This window comes from Sarcophilus harrisii, chromosome 6, assembly GCF_902635505.1.
Source record: "Sarcophilus harrisii chromosome 6, mSarHar1.11, whole genome shotgun sequence".
In the NCBI taxonomy this organism is placed as follows: domain Eukaryota; kingdom Metazoa; phylum Chordata; class Mammalia; order Dasyuromorphia; family Dasyuridae; genus Sarcophilus; species Sarcophilus harrisii.
The window spans coordinates 64,451,399-64,473,742 of NC_045431.1; the positions used below are offsets into that span (position 1 = coordinate 64,451,399).

The 22,344-nt window shown below is 38.4% G+C and overlaps 1 protein-coding gene across 1 annotated transcript in view; it reads left to right on the plus strand.

The window, feature by feature from the left end:
• The window catches only part of MGST2 (microsomal glutathione S-transferase 2), a 30,298-nt gene that overhangs the window by 2,697 nt on the left and 5,257 nt on the right, over window positions 1-22,344 (plus strand). The window contains exon 2 of the mRNA XM_023505969.2: window positions 5,167-5,266. Coding sequence (XP_023361737.1) covers window positions 5,167-5,266 — 100 coding nt within the window. The remainder of the gene's footprint in view (window positions 1-5,166; window positions 5,267-22,344) is intronic.

The following is a 22,344-nucleotide window of genomic DNA, read 5'->3' on the forward strand; positions in this document are numbered from 1 at the left end:
TGCTGTATTTGACTTGTGTACTTAAGAAATTCCTGCACTGCATACCCAGGAGTCTAATATTAATGTCTTCTTAGTTGCAAGGCAGGATATGTTACTTTTGGATTTCTAAATTTCTTATTATTCATTCATTCAGTGCCTACCTTTCCTTCCAAGTTTAAATCTTGTGATTCTACTGCATGCAAAGCCCTCTGCTAAGCAGTGAGGGAGGAGTGGAAGTGTGATATGATGTATATAGAAGAAATATAACATTTGACCCTTACTTTGGGAACTCCAGACAGATCTGGAGGACTGTCTATATTTCCTCCCTCCTTAACAGCCAGAAAAAGACGTGATGTTCATTTTCATAAAGAGCTTTTTCTATGGTGGGGCCAGTGGGTAGTGTGGTTTAAGAGAAGGGGGAAATAGCTTGGCTGGTTGGCAGATGTTTTTGAGAAGAATGAGAGGACCCAGGTTAAAGTCTAATGTAGGGGCAAGGATTTTTTTAAAAATTTAAATAAGAAGGCTACATTATCAGAAATTCACATATGTATGGACCACATGTATTTAATTATATGTAATTAATTACCTTCAGCCTGAAATTATAATGACTAATTGATCTAAATCCCTTAGTGTAACACTTGGTGCTGGAGGAGGACAGATGGTTAGCTTGTACTTGACTCCAAGTTCATGTGTGAATTAGGTTTTTAAAAACCTGTTTTGCTAGAGCCTCATGGATCTGTGTCAGATCACTGGAACAGTCAGGAGGGCCTGGGAGAGGGACTGTGCATGTGCTATTTTGAAAAAACACTCAAAAGTTGCTTGAATTTCTGCTCTGCTATTTACTTCCTATGAAAGGAAAATCATTTTACCTTCCTAGATCTTAATTTCTTAATTTGTAAATTGAGGAGGCAGAACTGGATGATGTTGAAAATCTCATAGGCTCATAGATTTGGGGCTAGAAGGGAGATTTGAGGTCACTAAGGCCAATCCTTGCCTTCTATAGATGAGGATACTAAAGGTCATAGAGCTTAACTTGTGTTCAGGGTCACACAGTTCAATTACTGTCTGAGATGAGATTCAGATTTTTGTTTTTTTTCCTTTTCTTTTTAAAAATATTTATTATTTTTGCCAGTTACATGTAAAACAGGTTTTTTAAGGTTATACACGTACATTTATTTTTCACATATGTCTATATGAATCATGTTGAGAGAGAAAAATCAGAACAAAAGGGGAAAACCACAAGAAAAAAAAGGTGAGAATCGTATATATTGGTCTATATTCAGATCCCATAGCTCTCTCTCTAGATGCAGATGGCATTTTCCATCTCAAATTTATTGGGATTGCCTTGGGTCACTGGACCACTGAGTAGAACTTAATCATCACACATTTTTGCTGTTATTATGCACAGTATATTCCTGGTTCAGTTTGTTTCACTCAGCATCAGTTCATGTAAATCTTTCCAGGCTTTTCTATAATCTGCCTGTTCATAATTTTTTAATAGAACAATGATATTACATTACTTTCATATACCATAACCCATTCAGCCATTCCCCAACTGATGGACATCCACTCCTTTTCCAATTCTTTGCCCCAACAAAAAAGCTACTACAAACAGTTTTGCACCTGTGGATCCTTTTTTCTCCTTGATGATTTTTTGGGGGATACATATCCAGTTTGGTGACATTGCTGGATCAAAGGGTTTGCTTTGTTTGTCTGATAGCCCTTTGGCCATAGATCCAAATCGCTCCTCAGCATGGTTGTTCACAATTCCTCCAACAATGCATTAATCAGATCTTGGTCTTCTTGACTCAAAGAATAGAGATCACCTTAGCAGAAATAGGGAAAGTTGGTGAGAGAAAAATGAGCCCTTTTTACAACATGTACAGTTCGAGATACTTACAGGATCTCCTGGTGATTCAGAACTAGAGGTCAGGAGACAACCTAAGGCTAGGTATATAGAGCTGAGTCATGAGTCATATGCTTGGAGGTGATAATTAAATCCATGAGAATAATGAAATCACCAAGGGAGTCTAGGCAGTGAAGAGGGACCAGGATTGAACTTTAGGTAGTTAGTGATTATGGAATGAATAACAATCCAACAAAGGAGAAACCATCTGATGTGAGAGAATCAGAGGAGAAAAGTGTCACATAAACCTAGACGAGATGGACAATCTGAGAAGAAAGGGTGATAGGGAAATGATGGAGAGGTCAAGAAGAATGGGCATTGAAAAAAGGCCTTTAGATCTGGTAGCTAAGAGATCACTGGCAATTTTGGAGAAAAGAATTTCAGGTGAATAAGAGATCAGGAGCCAGATTGCAGGGGGTTGGGGAGCCCGTAGTGAGTGGAGAGGAAGTGGTGATATCTCATGTAAATGGTTCTTTTTAAGGAGTTCTAGCTAAGGATGGGAGAAGAGATAAAAGACAAGAGCTAGGAGAACAGAGAAAGGAGGTCACAATTATGTGGCTCTTTAAGATTTGCAGAATACTATACATAAATTATAAATAGAAATATGTAGAATAACTGATGAGTTCATTAAGGGTTGCTACTGATAACACCAAAGGAATGCTAATAATACCTGTGTTTAGTTTCATCTGGACTACCCAGATTTGTATATTTGAAGGTGACTGGGCTCTGGATATTCTGGATTTGTGTATTTGCAAAGAGTTCGAGCTCCTTTGTCTAGCTTAGAAAGACTATTCCCACTATGCATGAAAGTGATCTTAAAAGTTCTGGGCAGGGTTGGTTGCTTGGGAGAATCTGGTTATTTCCAATTTTCAGAACCAGAGCCAACGTTGAGATGCAGGTTTGTGGCAAGGTGGTCAGGGTACATACATCCTCAGTACCTTTTTTGTCTTCTAGATTGTATCATACACTGTTAATAGATCAATCATATATATCAGACTTTCCCCTTAATATGTTGGTTAGTTTTACTGAATTTTTTTTCCACTTTAAAAAAAATTATAAGAAATAAGTCTTTTATAAGGGATCGGTTAATTGGAAAGTCAAGCATTTATTAAGTGTTGACTCACTTTCAGGCACTATGCTAAGTTCTAAGACATAAAGAAAAGCAAAAAATTTACCTCAAGGAACTCCCCTTCTAAAAGGGAAGACAATATACAAATAGTTAGCTAAAAAGAAGATACAGATCTGTGCATCAAAGAGAAGGTATAAACACTGCCTCCTGACAAAAGCAAGATTTGAGCTGAGTTTTGAAGGGAGCCAGGTAGAGTGAGGAATGGAGACAGTCAGTGCAAGAGAGCAGAGTCAGAAAATAAGGAACAAAATAGGGAAGAACTATCTAAACAAGGTAATAAATTATTTTGTGCTATAGTGAGTTCCCATCCATGGAAGTGTTTAAGTAGAAGCTTGAAGATTATCACTGATATTGCAAGGAGATTCTAAACATAGTATAGAAGCTTAAGATCAGGTGATCTTTTAAGTTTATAGTTCTATGATTCTATCATTTAATAGGTTCAACAATTCATGTCTAACCCATGTCTACCATATTTTTGAAACCTCTCCCTTATTTTTACTACTATCATTTTTGGGGAGAAATATTGAGGGATTCAGAGTGGTTAAAGGGATTTCACTGTGGTCAGCTCCTAAGTATTGGAGTGAGGATTCAGATCCGGATCTGAATGTCCAGATGTTTGCTTGTAATTATTAGTTGCTTTGTTTGTAATTATTAGTTGCTCTTTCACCTCATGTTAATTTACAGTGAATTTCTTTTTCCTTGAGGTTTTCTTTGCTTGGCAGTGAGAAAAGCAAGTAAGAAGTACAAGATTTCACCCCCATTTGGGGGATTTCATATATCTGAAATCACCACAATCCCACTCAACTTCATTTCTTCCCTCAAAACCATGGTAGTAAAAATAATATGTCACAGTAAGTTAGAACGTAAATAAGTTATCTGGAAAATTGAGAAGTGAAATGTTTTGCTCAGGGTCACAAAACTATAATGTGTTAGAGATATGACTTGAAACTTTCCCATGGGTGCACATCAAACATGGGGCAGGTGTTCTAAGCCCAGAAGACCCATGATCTATACACACTTAAAGCTCTTCGCGATTTAATGGTGTACCCTCTGCCCATTTCTCCATTATCATTCCAAGATGACATATTTCTTATAATCATGGCCTAAGGAAAAACAATCCTTCTATAACTCTTTTTTGCCTATGCATGAACTTTGGTAGTTCTGGGCCTTTTGTTTAAATGCTGGATTATTTTCCTGAGATAAATTCCAGCTCTGTTTCTATTCTACAAATGGAGAAATCATGTCTCACTAAGAGTGACTTGTCCAAGGCCTCACAAGAAGGAACAGAGCCCAGAACGACCCATCCCTAATTTTATCTTTCAAATGTTCCCATGTTGCAGTCACCAACCAAATTCACACACCCCCCCACCCCTACCTCTTCCTGCTCTGCAAGCCCCAGCCCTGGATTCACAGCTACAGGGAAAATGATCTACCTTCTGTACCACATACTTCAAAAAAATCCCTCTCCTTCCTCTCAAAGTCTTCATTAGAAACGACTGGCAGTTTAAATGAGAAGAAACCAATCCTAGCCAGTTACACACTTCAGAACATTTAAGTACTGCACAACAGCTTGTTTGGAGCAGAGGGGGATTAAGGGAAAGGAGGCAGCCTGCTGGGCTACTCCTGACTAAATCCACTTCAATATTTACAAGCTTCTTGTCGGAGAGATTACCATATCCTGCTACAGAAGGAAATATATCACTACTAATTCTGTAACACAGTTAGAGATTGAAGTCGCAAACTTAGTGTAACAAAGATAAATGATTTCAAAAGAAATAGTGAGTGGGAAATGGAATTCAAGTAATTGAGGAAAAGAAACTGGATTGAATAGAGGATGTGAGAAGTGGGCAGGCAAATGATTGAAAATCTGCATTTCTAGAATGCTGTAAGGGTTATTGAGAGCTTTCTTTTCCATCGTCCTTTACCGTCCCCCCCCCAAAAAAAAGATCTTTGGGATGTAATGTGAGCATTTGTATCCCATTTTACAGATAACAAAAGTGGGACTCAGACTGGCTAAAGGAAGTGGCTGTTGGTTTACACAGCTCCCCAGTATTGGAGTGGGCATTTACATCCAGATCTGAATGTCCAGATGATAATTGTTAGTTGCTCTTTGACTTGTGCTAACTAATAGCAAATTCCCTTTCCCTTGCAGTTTTCTTTGCTTGGCAGGTGGGAAAAGCAAGGAAGAAGTACAAAATCTCACCCCCCGCGGTCATTGGATCACCAGCCTTTGAGAGGGTATTTCGTGCACAGTAAGTTCAGGGAAGAATTAATCATTTAAATGGTGGGTGAAGATCTCTCAGATTGGCCAAGGTGACAGGAAAAGAAAAAGATAAATGCTGGAGGAGATGTGGGGACACTGATGCCTTGTTGGTGGAGCTGTGAAATGATCCAACCATTCTGGAAAGCAATCTGTAAATTATACCCAAAGGGTTATAAAACTATGCATATTTTTGACCCAGCAGTGCCATTACTGGGTCTGTATACCTCCTTTATAAAGGAGGGAAAAGGACCTGTAAGTGCAAAAATGTTTGTAGCATCTCTTTCTGTGGTAGCAAAGAATTGGAAAAGGAATGGATGCCCATCAATTGGGGAACGGCTGAACAAGTTGTGGTACCTGAAGGTAATGGGATATTATTCTATAAAAAATGATGAACAAGGTGATTGTAAAAAGGTCTGGAAAGATTTACACGAACTGATGCTAAGAGAGACAAGCAGAGCCAGGAATACATTGTACACCATGACAGCAAGAATGTGTGATGATCATCTATGAAAGTCTGGGTTCTTCTCAGTGGTTCAGTGATCCAAAGTAATTCCAATGGACTTTGGACAGGAAATTCCATCTACATCCAGAAAAAGATCTAAGGAGACTGAATGTAAAGCAACACATGTTATGTTAATTCTTTTTTCTGTTTTTTTAATATCTCTCCCATAGTTTTTCCCTTTTGCTCTAATTTTTCTCTTCCAACATGCTCCATAAAGCAATGTTTATTAAAAATAAACTTACTACAATTAAAAAAAATGATAGATGAGGGGCAGTTAGGTGGCTCAGTGGATAGACTACTGATCCTGGAGTTAGGAAGACCTGAGTTCAAATGTGGTCTCAGACACTGGAAATTAGTGACCTCAAATGAGTGACTTAATTTTGACTATCTTGTAGAAAAAAGAGAAAGAAGGAAAGTGAGAGAAGGAAGTAAGAAAGGAATGGCAGGCTGGTCAGGGATGAAATTTTGTATAGAACTATTCTGGTGTACCTTTTATCTCATAAAATTCCAATGTAGTCTCTGTACAGCTTCAGATACACATTCAAATATAGGGGCTTGATTCTAGGAATTCCCTTTCAGCCATTATTAACGTCCTCCTCCCCAGCTATCACTGTGGACAAACCACTTCTCCTCTCAAACCTGTAGTTTTCTCTTCTGTAAAATGAGAAGGTTGAGTTAAATGAGCTTTGGATCTAGGATCATCTGATCCACATGATCAATGTGCTTCTGAAAATTATAGGAGTGGGGGTGGAGAGAGCAGCCCCCATCCCAACACAGGGGCATTCAGATGGGACAAAGCCCTTCTCAAAGCCCAGCACCATCCCCAGGGGCCCTCTGATACATCTGGTTGCTGTAGCCACTTGTAATCCTGGGGTCTCCTGGCTGTGTGGGTAAGGATGAAGCTTTTTGGTGGAGGTCTGCTACAATGAGTCTGTTTCCTGGGCCTAAGGAAGGACCCTTTCTCCTCCTTCTGCTCCTTCTCCTCTTTCTGCCTTCAAGAGGCTGTCTCCCTCATCCCCCACTTCCTCCTTTCCTTTCTCAGAAGTCTGGATTTTCTACTAGGCTCTGAAGCAGCCTTTTCCTCCCAGATTAGCTGACACTGTGCTTTAAGATTTACAAAGCACTTTACATAATATCTCATTTAAGCTTCACAATAACCACAATTACCCACCTGTGAGGTGGGTAAGACTAATAATGATTATCAGGATAATATTAGGATAGAATATTATAATACCAGAATAGTACTGAAATTAATATTATTATTAGTGGTAGTATACCACAAGGCCTGACATGTGGACTCAAAAAAATTAAGGCTCAATCATTTAAGACTTCAGTATTCCAGTCAACTAATTCTTTAAAGCCTTAAGTTGCAGGGCAGGTGCTAATCTGCATTGGAGGGTTTCCTCTAGAGAAGTTTTCCACACCAATCAAACTCTAGGTCTGGTGTAAAGGAAAGATAATCATTAACATTGAAAATATAGAGCTTTATAAATATTTCATTTTTTCTCAATAGTATTTTATCTTTCTAATTACACATAAAGATAATTTTCAACATATATTTTTGTAAGTTTATGAGTTCCAATTTTTTTCTCCCTTTCTCCCTTTTGAGCTCTTTTGAGCAATCTGATATAGGTTATAATACCATGTACAATCATTTAAAACGTATTTCCATATTTGTCATGCTGTGAAAGAAAAATAAGAACAAAAGAGAAAAAAAAAAACATAAGAAAGGGAAAAAAACCAAACAAGAAAGGTGAAAACAGTATGCTTTCATCCACATTGTCTTCATCGTTCTCTCTCAGGATGTGGACAGCATTTTCCATCACCAGTCTCTTGTAACTGTATTGAATCACCACATTGTTGAAAAGAGCCTGCCCATCACAGTTGATCATCGCATAATCTGGTTGTTTCTGTGTATAATGTTTTCCTGGTTCTGCTCACTTCATTCAGCATCAGTTCATGTAAGTCTTGTTTTTCTGAAATCAGCCTGCTCATCATTTATTATAAAATAATAATATTCCATTATATTCATATTCCATAACTTATTCAGTCATTCCTTAAATGGACATTTACTGCCTTTATTACATTTGATCCTTACAACTCTTTGAAGCAGGTGCTATTATTATACCCATTTTATAGGAGAATATACTAAGGCTTGGGGAAACAAATCATTTGCTCATGATCTCACTGCTAGCATATGCCTGAGGCTGGATTTAAAAAAATTAATATCTTATAGATTCGTTCTTGACTGTTACTTATTTTCAGAGCATCTGGTCCATGATAGATGCTAAATGTTGAATAAATAATGAATATTGCATGATTATGTGATATTTTTTTACTCACTGTAACTTGCCAAGGGTCATAAAGCTAGTATTTAAAGCAATATTTAAACTCATTTTTCCAATTGAAAGTCTAGTATGCCGTCTACTATATGATACTGGATCAGATATATTTGATGTTGCTATTGCTGAGTCATTTTCCAGTCATGTCTGACTCTTCCTGACCCAGTATAGGATTTGGGGGTTTTCTTGGCAAAGATACTGGAGTGGTTTTGTATTTCCTCTCTAGTTCATTTGACAAATGAGGAAACTGAGGTAGAAATAAGCGACTTGCCCAGGATCACACAGCTAGTAAGTGTCTTGAGATCAAATTTGAACTCAGGAGGATGTGTTCCTTACTCTGGACTTGATGCTCTATGCACTGCAACTCCACACACAACACCTACTAGCTGTCCCTAACACTTCTCTTAATTTTCTATACAACAAAGAGGGCTCAAAGGTTTTAAGTGACCGCTGCTCACACAGCTTCTTGGGGTCAGAGATGGGATCTGACCCCAATTCTCCTTGATTCCAAAGTCCAATACTCTCCATAATGTCTTGTGAACCCACCAGAACTGTATGGGACCGAGCAGATAGAACTGTTTTTATTAAAAGCATTCAAGGAGTCGTCAGGTATTTATGCATTCTCTTCCTTTTAGTTCATCACAATCTGTTCCTTTGCAAACTATATAACTGAGCCAATAGGATGATATTTGATATCATCCAGGGAACTTAAAATACTCTGAGAACAAAAGACCACTCATCTCTAGAAGGCAGAGTAAACAGAATTCTGTTACCAAAGCTTAGAATCAGGTGATTCAGAGAAGGTAACAAGCTTGGAAATCAAAGTCCAGTCTGTTTACTTCTTAAATGAACAAACTGAGGCCTTCAGAGGCAATATTACTTACCCAAGGTCACACAGACTATTGGGATTTAGGTGCAATTTTGCATCACTTCCTTCCTTCTTTCATGGAAGGAAGAAAATTTAGGAGCTACCCAAAGATACCAAAGACTGGGAAGCTTTTCCACTTTTGCTTCCATGGTAATGAAATAAGGATTTGGGGAGGGGGTTGTCATTATTTCAGAGCGATATGTCATCCTTGCCATCAACATAACAGTTCAGGTCCATGATCATAGAGTTGGAAGACACTTTTTTAGAGTCATTAAGTCAAAACCCTCATTGTACAGATGAGGGAAATCAAGGACCATAGAGGTTAAGTCATAAGTCATTTAACCTCCATAGTCCTTGATTTCCTTCATCTGTACAATGAAAGGTTTGACTAAATGAGCTCTAAAAAAGTTCCTTCCAACTCTATGGAGTTGGAAGTATTGCTTAACAGGATCTGTACTCATGTCCTCTGACTCTAGAATTGGGGCTCTTTCCATTGTCCCATACCAAAAGTTCTGTATGAAGATAGTATTTGACTCGATTGCTCACAAAGATCTGTGAGCTCATTGATGTACCTCCTCCCTCCCTCCAAGACACAGATCACCACCTGCCCATTTTGTGTAACCTGTGTCTATGTCTTCCTATACATTCACCACTTCTCAGTGTTCCTGTGACATTCCTCTCTTTCTCCTGCCGCCAAGAAGATAGCAATGGGACCTTTGGATTGGCCATTGGTTATCCTTAACCTACAGGCTTGAGCTCTATATTTTTTAAAATAATATTTTTCTGTTATGTCACATTTTCCTTTTGTTCTTTTTTGTGGTTCCACTTAGTTATGTGCTACAGAACCACCATTCATCTCTCCATTGCCTTTTTGGGGTTAATCACTGAAATATAGGAAAGATAACTCAGAAGAGAACCTAGAATCTATATAAACACTGGATGAGGAGTTTAAAAACCTACTACTAATCTTGCAAGCAAAATAGTTGCCCAAGTGGGAGGCAAACCACCTGGCTCGCCTATACTTACTCCAGCAAAAACCTGAAATTTGTATGAAACAAATTATGATCAGTAAGTCCAAGGAGAAACTATGATTACTTTTTCCACTCTAGAAATGTATGAAAATGTCCAGGAGCCCATGGGCAGTAGGAAATGGGACCACAAGCAAAGTGCAAGTGGGAAAAAAAGTCCAACTCGGATAACAAACTAAAAGAACCTTCAAATTTTGGATGTAAAAATGTTTTATGAACTACCCACAGTATGAGAAAGGTGCTGATGTCCATGACATAGATAGAGAGCAGCATCTGGAAAGATCCAATAAAGGCTCATTGCCGTTAATTAGGACAATACATTGAAATTCTGCAACATCCCAGTATTTTCCCTCTGATTTCTTATACAAACAGCTCTATGGGCTTAACTAAAGAGAGATTGTTAAGTTGCCTCCATTCTAGCAGGAAAATTAGAGAGATAATAAGCTGCTTGTACAGTTTTAATCCAGGTTAAGCAATTCAATATCCAGTTCTCTTTTGCAAAGACAAAAACCCTTTCTCTCTAAGCCTTTTGGATGTACTTCATGGTGTCAGGAGAGCATGACCTTAAGAACTGCTACATGCCTTCCTCTCCTCCTTGTGCCCAGTCTCTGTCTGCTATAAATCTTGAAAAAAGTGTGGATGGCCTCATTTAAGCTTTTTATACTATGAGAATGTTGGTGGGCTTGGCTCTTTAATCAGCATTAGCACAGTGCTTTAAAGTTTGCAAAGCAGGGAAGCAGTATATGTACATTACCTCATTTGTACTTCACAACTCTGTGGTAAGAAGCTATTATTTCCATTTTACAGATGAGGAAACTGAGGCTCAATGAGCTTAAATGACTTGTTGAGGAGCATACAACTAGTAAATGTCCGATCTGGGATGGAAACCTAGGCTTCTTGGCCCTAAGCCCATTGCCCTATCCACCATGTCACCTTGCTGCCATGAGTTAGTTTTCACCTCTGATGAATAAAACCAACATGGTACATAATTGAATCTTTAATAAATGTCTTAAAAAATAAAGTTCATCCACTACACACCTGTCAGATTGGCTAAGATGACAGGAAAAAATAATGATGAATGTTGGAGGGGATGTGGGAGAACTGGGACACTAATACATTGCTGGTGAATTGTGAACGAATCCAACCATTCTGGTGAGTAGTTTGGAACTATGCTCAAAAAGTTATCAAACTGTGCATACCCTTTGATCCAGCAGTGTTTCTATTGGGTTTATATCCCAAAGAGATTATAAAGAAGGGAAAGGGACCTGTATGTGCACGAATGTTTGTGGCAGCCCTTTTTGTAGTGGCTAAAAACTGGAAACTGAATGGATGTCCATCAGTTGGAGAATGGCTGAATAAATTGTGGTATATGAATATTATGGAATATTATTGTTCTGTAAGAAATGACCAACAGGAAGATTTTAGAAAGGCCTGGAGTGACTTACAGGAACTGATGCTGAGTGAAACAAGCAGGGCCAAGAGATCATTATATACTTCAACAACAATACTATATGATGATCAATTCTAATGGACCTGGCCATCCTCAGCAATGTGATCAACCAAATCAGTTCCAATGGAGCAGTAATGAACTGAACCAGCTACACCCAGTGAAAGAACTCTGGAAGATGACTAAGAACCATTACATTGAATTCCCAATCCCCATATTTTTGCCCACCTGCATTTTTGATTTCCTTCACAGGCTAATTGTACAATATTTCAGAGTCTGATTCTTTTTGTACAGCAAAATAACGGTTTGGTCATGTATACTTATTATGTATCTAATTTATATTTTAATATATTTAACATCTACTGGTCATCCTGCCATCTGGGAGAGGGGGTGGGGGAAAGAGGGGAAAAATTGGAACAAGAGGTTTGGCAATTGTTAATGCTGTAAAGTTACACATGCATATAACCTGTAAATAAAAGGCTATTAAATAAAAAAAAAAAAATAAAGTTCATCAGGCACACATCCTAATGAAAAATACCTTAAAAGCCCATGATTTTTGTTGTGTCATCCTGGGGAAAGAGAAATAAATACTCCGTTGTCTATTTTGCTGTCAACACTATATCCTTCATACTCAAATTCTGATTCTCTTTTGATTTATTCCCTCACCCACACTGTTGTTGCTAGGCAGCCATAGTGGCTGATTTAAAATGTTCATCACCCAGAAGCCACTAGGTGGAGCAATGGATAGTGTGCTGCCCCTGGAATTGGAAAAGTTCTAATATGATATCAATATAATTCCTAGCTGTGAGACCCTGATCAGGGAATTTAAGCTTTGTCTGCCTGAGTTTCTTCACCTGTAAGATGGGGATAATAATAAGAGCATCTATTTCTCGAAGTTTTTGTAATGATACTGTGTAAATCTTAATGTGTTCTAGAAATCATTATTATTATTATTAATTATAATATTGTATATTTAATATACAATAATTTAATATCTCATAATTGAATGAAGGGATTGCTAAAAATTGGGAAACAGTAAAAGGTTTCCGATATTTCACCAAAGTTTAATTCTCTACCTAAAAATATAGTATAATATTGTATCACTGTTGTCAGGCAGCCTTTCTAGTTCAATCGCTGCTGATGGAGGGGAGGAAAGTATAGGGCTGGGGCAGTATCTGGGCAACAGAGGTAGGATGCAGGAACTGAATGAAAGGAGCTGTTGTAATAACTTTAAATGTTTGAATGACCATCCTATGGGAAAGGGATCGGCTTTGTTCTTGGCCCCAGTGCAATGGATGGGATTTATACAAAGGGAAATTTTGATATGATGATGAAATTTTTTCCTGTTAGAGGTCTATCAATGTGGAATGAACTCCCTTTAAAGGTCATGGATTTCTTTTTAGAATTTAAAAAAATTAATAGATTTGAAGAGAATAAATTTTGTTTTTTCATTGTCAAGATTTCCCTTGTATCTCTTCTTTCCTCTCCCAGAGAGCCATCTCTTACATTTTCTTTTCAAAATAAGAGAAAAAAAGTTTCAGAACTAATCAACCCATAAAAACAATCTGAATATACTTAGTCAGTCAATAAGCCCTTATTAAGTGCCGCTGTTGTGCCAGGCACTGTGCTAAGTGCTGGGGATATAAAGAGAAAAGACTCTGCCCTCAAAGAGTTCACAGTCAAATGGGGAGACAGCATGAAGACAATTATGTACAAAAAAGACATATATGTGTTAGATTGTAGATAATCAATAGAAAAAAAAAAGCATCATGTTCACTTCTTTTTTTCTGTTTTTTTCTCTCTCATGGTTTTCCCTTTTGCTCTGATTTTTCTCTCCCAACATAATTCATAAAACAATGTGTATTAAAAATAAACAAACTAAAAAAGAGGAGAACACATTAAGGGTGATCAGGAAAGGCATTTTTTAGAATGAAGCTTCTTAAACTGAGTTGTGACCCCATCTAGTATCTCGTAACTGAATGTAGGGATTGCTAAAAATTTGGTAATAGTAAAAGGTATCCAATATTTCACCAAGGTTTAATTCTTTATGTAAAAATAAACAAGCACATCCATCTTATTAGCATGCAAATTTGTTTCAGTCTTTAATAAGTGGCAAATTACATGCAAATCAAAGAACTATTTTAAAATAAGTATCTTTATGATTTATTATCAGTAGATGTTTTATTTGTATACCCATTTTATATACCTGGGATCATGTAAAAAATTTCTTGGGTCATTAGTGGAAAAATTTAAAACACCCTGTTTTAGAAGATGAAATTTTAGCTGGGACTTGAAGGCAGCCAGGGAGGCATGGGGGCCAACCAGAAATGTCTTGCTTAAGGAGCAGCAAGGTAGCCAGTGTCTTTGGTCTGTAGAGTATGTGTATATGGGGGAGTAAGTTATAAGAAAACTGAAAAAATGAGAGAGGAACAGGACCTTAAATACCAAACAAAGGATTTCCTGTTTGATTGTGGAAGTGATAGGAAGCCAATGGAGTTTATGAATGGAGGAAGGGATGGTTTAACATCTGTTTAAAGAATATTAATTTGACAGCTGAGTGGAAGATGGGCTGCAGTGGGGAGAGAATTGTGTCAGGAAGACTATTGGCAGGTTTTTGCCGCAGTCCAGAAATGAGGCGATGAATTCCTACCCCAGTGGTGTCAGTGTCAGAGGAAGAAATAGAGCATAAGCATTAGATGCAATGTTCCACCACATGCAATCCCTCTACAAGACAATCCTCACCTCTGCAAAAGAATGGGGAGAAGTGTCTTCTGGGGCGATCTTCACTGAGACCAGCCTTGTGCTTTATAACTGGGCAATATTTGCTTTTGGTTGTTTTTATGGGCTTTCCATTTACATTGTTGCCATCTTGTCTATATTGTTTCCTTGGTTTTACTTTCTCATCTTCGTGGTTTTCTTGTCATTGGAAAAGGCTGGATGACTTCTTGTTGGATAAATCGTAAGGAACTTCCTGTTCCCTTACCAATTGGACTAAGTGGCTTCTGAGGACAACTTTGAGATCCCATAGTTCAGTAGAGATGGAGATTCCCTCCTCATTTCTGCTTCAAAGGAAAAAAGAGATGCAAGTCAGTAATTTGAAGCAGAAGGAGAAGATTTAGATTTATAAGAAATTTTCAAGATCATTGATTCCAGTTCCCCCACTTTACAAAGGAGGAAACAGAGAGAGGAAATTCTCTCTAAGACTTTGAGCTATCCGGTGGACTTGCCTGCCTTGGATAATGGATCCTTCTTACTGTTAGATTAATATCAATCAATCAATCAATCAATTAACATTTATAAAGCACTTACAATCTGCCAGATACTGTGCTAAGTGCTAAAGATACAATGAAAGGCAAAATCAGGCTGTGCCCTATAAGAGATTGTATTTTAGTGGGGGAAGGAGACATCCTGAAAATAATTATATACAAGACACATACTTAGTGGCTGGAAGTAAAGTTTAACAGAAAATTTCTTCCATGAGGATTCTTAACTTGTTTATGTCCTGGATGCTTTGCCAGTCTGATGAAGCCTATGGGCCCCTTCTCAAAATAATGTTTTATTTGTAAATAAATTCATAATAGAAACAAATGCTAACCTTCAGGCAGAAGTTAGTAAAAAATAATCCTGTAACTTACTCCCCCGCCCCATCTACAGATCCCCAAGGAGAATCTAGATAAAGATCTCTTGTTCTAGTGGGACTAGAAAATGCCTCATGAAGAAGATGGCATTTGAGCTGTTATAGTGCCTGTGAGATCCTCAGAGGTAAGGCTCCTAAGAGGACAGGAACAGGAGGAAGTAGAACATGGGGTTGGGGAATTAAAGAAGGCAGAGGTCTGGTGCAGAGTTGGGGAGGATTGAGAGGAGAATGCCCAAAACTGGTTATTGGGAGATAGGAAATAGCAACATCTGCCATTTTGCCTTAGCCCGTACTTTGGTGGGCAGGGGGCTGTGGGAAGTTCATGTTAGGGATGTCAGATACCACTTATATTTTTCTGCCTTTGTGCAAGAGCTGGAGTGCTCTGGGGCCCCCTGGTCTTACAATCAGGATACATTCTAGAGGTAGTTCATGGTCAACTGAAGCTTGGGCTGGACGGCTTCGGAGGTCTCGTCCAACTGTGAGATTCTTCCTCACTTCATAACCTCATGTCTATCAGTTCCTGACCTTTTGGGGGATAAAGCTGCATTTGGCTAAATACTGAAGACATTTAGCACCCAATTTGTTCTTTTCCTTCAAGTTGCTGAACTTCAGATGTGCCATCCTTGTGACCCATAGGGTCCTTTCCAGCTTTCAGTCTGTGCACTATGTCCCTACCTGTCTCCCCTGTCCACTAGTGCTATTGGGTATTCTTTTATATGGTTGTTTATAGACACAGGATAAGAAGTTACCGTTTGAACACTGGAAGGGAAGTGTTTGGTCATCTGCCCATGATTAGGAGCAGATTTTATAGATTTTATAGCCAGAAGCATCATTTGATCCATCATCCTCATTTTACAAATGAGGAACCTGAGGTCCAACAAGGTGAATACTTTAGCTAAGATGATAGAGATCAGGGCTTCTTAAACTTTTTCCACCCATGATCCTTTTTTTTTTTTTTTTTTGCTTGAGAAATGTTTATGTGACCCTGGATACATAGATATGTAAAATAGGTATACAAATAAAAAACATTTAGGGATAATAAATCACAATTTTGTAATCCAAACAGTTATAAGTCTCCACATGATGTTGCAACCCATAGCTAAAGAAATTGAAAGATAAGATTTGAATCCAGGTCCTCTGAATTCAAGACTTGTCTCTTTCTCTTATTGACAACTCTTGTTGGGATGTTTCTTTGTAATAGCACAATGATTAGAGGACTAGACCTGGAGTAAGGAAGAGTCATTTCCTGAGTTCAAATCTGGCCTCAGATACTTACAGATACTTACTTTACTCTGCTTGCCTCAGTTTCCTCATCTGTCAAATAAGCTGGAGAAGGAAATGGGAAATCATTCCAGTGACTTTACCAAGAAAATCCCAAAGGAGGTCATGAAGATTCAGATGTGACTAAAACAACCTGACGATTAAAATGGAATTGTAACAAATTCCATGGCTTGTGCCTAAGTACCTAAATCTCTATCTCATGCTGATTGCCCCAGGAGGATGGGATAGGATGGTGCATTAGGGTGTGTGATGTGGTATGCAAATTGTCTGGTTTTTTGTTTATTTGTTTGTTTTGTTTTTGCTCAGGAAGAAATTAAAGTTAAGTGACTTGCCCAGGGTCACACAGCTAGGAAGTGTTAAGTGTCTGAGGCCAGATTTGAACTTAGATCCTCTTGACTTAAAGGCTGGTGCTCTTTCCATTGCACCACCTAGCTGCCCCCAAGTTGGCTGTTTTTGCAACAGAAATTCCTACTGGTCTTTGTCTTTATTAATGTGAGCAAATCTGGAGTTAATAATTTCAATATAACAGGGATCCTTTTTTCCCTGAACAGCGCTTGAGAGAGTGACCGAATTGGTGACTGCAGGTTTTTCTGAAGTGAGATACAAAGTAATTGAGTCAGGTTAGAATTCTCTCATATGTACTCTGTAAAATGGTGGAGAATGATACTTCCTCATTTTATGCTTTTTTATTATTATTTTTAAAAAGAACAGATTGGAGTCTTTAAAGATAACCTGTAAATGGGCTATTCCTTAGCAGGAATGGGGCATCTTCTAGTAAATCAAGCCATAATTAGGGTGGGGTGATAAGTGTCACGGGGCACACTGACCGTTCTTTTAGCAGAAATAGCACGGCTCAGTTAATGAAAAAAATTAATTAAAATCAGAAGCTACCAAATTGCAGGTTGGGGTAAGTCTCTTCCCTATTTGTCTTGACTTCTTCCCTGTCCCTTTTCTATCCCTCTAAATGAAGATATACTTTTTTTTTTTTTATATATCCCCATGCACAGTTTATGTTAGCTCCTCAGGGGATAAAGATTCCTAACTTGGGTCCCGCCGGTGGATCAATTATATTATAACTTTAAGAGCAATTGGGTTTCCTCAGGCTTTGGGGAAGGGGTGAGGGATCATTCATAATCCTGCAGGAAAGGTTCTTCCACTCAAGGTCTCATTAAAGATTATATATGACTGTTCTTTCTGGTTAGGATATTGTCAGAAAAACATTCAGCCAACTAAGTCAATGGGGGGTGAGGGAAGGTAAATCTAATTCATCCTTTCCCTTTGTTAGGTGCCAATGAATTAATTATAGTTTCAAAAGAATTCTTCCCTCTTACTTAAAATAGCATCAAACCTTCCGGCATATTCTATGAATAGGAACAATTAGGACAGGGCATCGGGAGCCAGGAGACTGGAGCTGCAGTTTTTTTTCCCTGTTGGTGATATGCTTGGGGATAGAGGAGAGTACCTGGCAACATGTGTCTCAGGACTCAGTTTCTTCTTCTGTTAAATGGGTATGAAAAGTGCCATTTTATTTTCTCAGAATAGCATTTGTGAAGATTTATTTTTAAACATCAACTTTGCTTCAACACATGTACATCAAGTGTTTACTAGATGCAAAGCTCTAGGTTAGCCATTGGGGATCCAAAGTAAAAAAAGAAAGAGTCCCTCTCCTTGAAGAGCTGGGATTTTCCTGGTAGTATATAACATAGAGAAGTCCCCTCTAATGATCCAGATTGGTTCCTGATTGTCTGGAACTGACTGGTTCTTGGTTGGCTGGTGTCCTGAAGTTGGCAGTCCAGGATGTCCAGCTTGCTGAAGCCACTCCTTATAATTCCAGATATTTTAAGGGTGCAAGGCTATTTATGTATGATCTGTGCATACAAATAAAGACAATGTTTAACCTGGGAAAGAAGAAGTGAGGGTAGGTATTACAGGGGAAGTAGCTCTGACCTGAACCAACTTGAATAAAGGATTTGGAAAGGCAAAGGGCAGCTAGGTGGTTTAGTGGCTGGAGCACCATGCCTCGAGTCAGAAATCTGAGTTCAAATCTGGCCTCAGATACTTTTTATATGTGTGACCCTGGGAAAGTTATTTAAGCTTATTTGCCTCAGTTTCCTTATCTGTCAAATGAGCTAGAGAAGGAAATGGTAAACCACTCCATTATTTTTGCCAAGAAAATCCCAAAAGCTGTCATGACTGAAAAAGATTGGAAAGGCAAAGGGGAGAAAAGAATTCCCCCACTCCCTACTCTCAGCTTAGAAGAAAGTTTGTCTTTGTAGACCAGGAAGGCTAGAATGTAGGATAACAAAATACGCTGGAGCTACACTGAGGAAGGCTTTAAATACTAGGCTGAGGCTGTGTTTTTGATCCTGGAGGCAAATAAAGGAACTACAGAAGACTTTTGAGCAGGAATGTAACATGGTTGGACTTGGGAGACTGACAACTGTGTGGAGGATGGATTGGGGAGGGGAGCATCAGACATCTGGGTACCAATGAGGAGGTCATTAAGAGAGAATGAGACTCAAAGGCCTGAATAAGGGTGGTGGGCACAGCAATCAGAAAAGGAGATTCAAAAGATATTAAAAAGGGAGAATCAATAAAAGTCAACAAACTATTGGGTAAAGTGGGGAGAAGGGTGAGGGAAAGGAGGATCCAAAGATGGCCTTGGGATTCTGAACCTGGATGAGCACAAGGTTAACTTTACCAGACAAGGACACTTTGGAGGAGGTTTAGTAGAAAAAATAATGAGTTTTCATTTTGGACATACTGAATTTGAGAAGCCTAATGTATCAAGGTGGAGGCGTCCAATACACATTGGTGACAAAGGACTAGACTCGGGGAGATAAATTAGGCTGGGGAATCATTTGCATAGCTATCATAATTGAACCCATGGGAACTGATGGGAGTGGATGTAGGAGGTGGGAGATGAATGATGATTCAGTAAAACAGATTCAAGAAAAGCACTCAAACAGATTGGAGAAATGAGCGAACAAAGTCCAAGAAACCAAGAAAAGACAGAGTATCTAAGAGAAGAGATGATCCCCACATGGCAAGCAGTGCAGAGGGGGTAAGGAGAATGAAGACAGAGAAATAACCCCTGCAATTCTCTACTGAGAAGCCCTCTCCTTCCCCACTCACTTATTCGAATTGTCATCTTCTTTTAATTATTTTGTATTTCTATCATTTATTTAGAATATTCAGGTATTAATCCATCAATATGCACTTGTTAAGTGCCAACTACATGCCAATCACAGTTCTAAGTGATGGGGATACAAAATGAAGCAAAAGACAGGCTCTGCCCTCAAAGAACTTATAGTCTAATGGGGAGACAAAGTGAAGATTTGTATATGGAAAACAAGCTATTTACAGGATAAATGGGAAACAATTAAGAGGGAAAGCACTGGAGTTAAGTGGGCATCCTGTAGGAGATGGGATTTTAGTTGGAACTTAATGGAAGCCAGAGAGGTCAGTCATCCTTCAGAGAAGAGCAGGAAGGGCATTCCAGGCATGGGGGCAGAAGAAAAACATTCAGAACTTATATTCATTTATATTTAATTCACTGATGAATATTTATATTAGCATATATTTGTCATATATATATATCATATTTATGTTATACTTCTTCATTAGAAAGTAAGTTCCTTGAAGGTAAGGGTTATTTAATTTTTGTCATTGTATCCAAAGCTCCTGACACAAGGTCTTGAACATAGTAGGTACTTAAATCATTTTTAATTGAGCTTCATGGAATAAAAGTGGTATTTCTTGTTACGTTTATAAGCAATGGAAAGGAGTAAGGAGGAGAGAGACAGGGACAGAGAGAGAGACTGAGACAGAAAGAGAGAGAGACATAAAGACACAGAGAAAGAGACAGAGAGAGAGAGAGGGAAAGGAAGAGGAAGAAGGACAGGGAGAGGAGAGAGAAAGGGAGGGGGTAAAAGAGAAAAGGGGGAGAGAGAGAAAAAGAGAGAAGAAAAGAGAAGAGAGGAGAGGGAGGGAGGGAGGAGGAGAGGGAGAGGGAGAGAGAATGGTTGGCCTTGGCAACAAGAAAGATCACCTAGATTACAGCAAAGGAAAAAGACTGGATGGCCAAGGGAAGTAAAAATAATAGCTTATATTTTATAGCACTCGATAGTTTACAAAGTGCTAGAGTCTCAGCAAAGTAGAATAGATGAATTAGAACTATGCCCCCTCAAAACAACAACAACAACAACAACAACAACAACAACTATACAAAATAGAGTATGTATTACATGTGCATTAAAGAGGTATAAAAAGCACTAAAAATGGAATTAGGGACCTAGAATTGAATTTTATATCTGCTACTGATGTAACCTTGGCTAAATAAGTTAATATTATTGGTCCTCTGTTTCCCTTTCTGTGAAATGGGGGTGGTGGTGGACAAAATGATGTTTAAGGTCACTTCCAGCTCTAAATCCATTAACTTATGAGCTTAAATGTATGAAAGGTATAAAGAAAAAAAAGATGCTTCTGATGTGGTGAGAAATGCCTTATGAAGGGGGTAGCATTTATATTTAGAAAGATAGGAAAAATTCAACAGGTATAGATGGAAGAGGTATAGATGGTAGAGAGGACTTTCCAGACAGAAAGGCTAAGAAATAACATGAGCAAAGACACGAAGGTGTTTGTATGTGGAGGAGAAGCATAGGATATGTGGTATAACTGGACTGGAGCTAAGAGGGGATGGGTGTGAGATAAAATTGGAAAAAATAGGTTAGTTCCAGAATGTGGAGGGATTTGTATTCCAGTCCCAAGAGTTGAGACTTTATTTTCTATACCAGTGGTTCCCATTTAGTGGTTCTCAAATCTCCTGGGGATTGTACTAAAATTCTTTTTCTTCTTCTTCTCCTCCTCCTCTTCTTCCTTTTCCTTCTCTTCCTCCTCTTTTCCTTCTTTTTTTGGGGGCAATTGGGGTTAAGTAACTTGCTTAAAATTATACAGCTAATAAGTGTCTGGATTTGAACTCTATCTTGCCCATACTAAAATTCTTTAATCACATCTTAAACAGTAAATAATTTATGGATATTATTTTATGGATATTATGAATATTATGGATAATATGTTAAATTACCTCAGAGGTTCACAACACTTCTTGTTTGTTTGTTTGTGGATTACAGAAGAATACAATATTAGAAACTAGGCAATCAAAAGTCATAGAAGATTTCTGAGAAGAGCTGCCCAGAAGCACCTGAGTTTAAATCCTACCTTAGGTACTCATTAGTTGTGTGACTCAAGACCATTAGCTAAATTTCTTTGTTCCTCAATTTCTTTCACTGTAAAACGGAGATAATAATAGCACTTACTTCCCAAGGTTGTGGGAGCAACATGATCAGGGCTGTGTATTACAAAGATTACTCTGTCAATGGACTGAAGGACAAACTGGAGAGGGGAGATCTGATTGCAGTTAGAGTGTAAATAAGAGGGAATGAAGACTTGATCTAATATGGTGGAAGGGGGATGGATGGCAGAAAAGTCAAAGAAACTAAACCCAATATAGCAGTTTTATTCATTTCATTACAGCCCTCAGCATCATGCCCAATACCCAGTGGGTGCTTAATATTTGGTTTTCATTGATCCATGCACTACCTTCTCTTCCTCATCTCCATTGCCCTATACCAACGGCTTTATGTGTATATAGCACTTTATGGTTACAAGAAAGACACAGTGTGGTATCATGGAAAGCTGGCCTGGGAGTCAGGAAGACCTGAGTTCAAGTCTTTTCTTTGCTTTATACTGACTATGTGTTGCCAGCAAGACACTTAGTCTCATAGTTCACTGAGGCAATTCTCAGTTGCAGAAAAGTGATTGATATACACCAATAGAGGTAGTTTCCTCACTGGGAATGGGGAGGGAGGAAGGGAGAGAAAGGTTATAAACTTTACATATTTATTTGATCCTTACAAAAAATCTTTTAGGAAAAAATTCATTTTATGGATGAACAACTGAG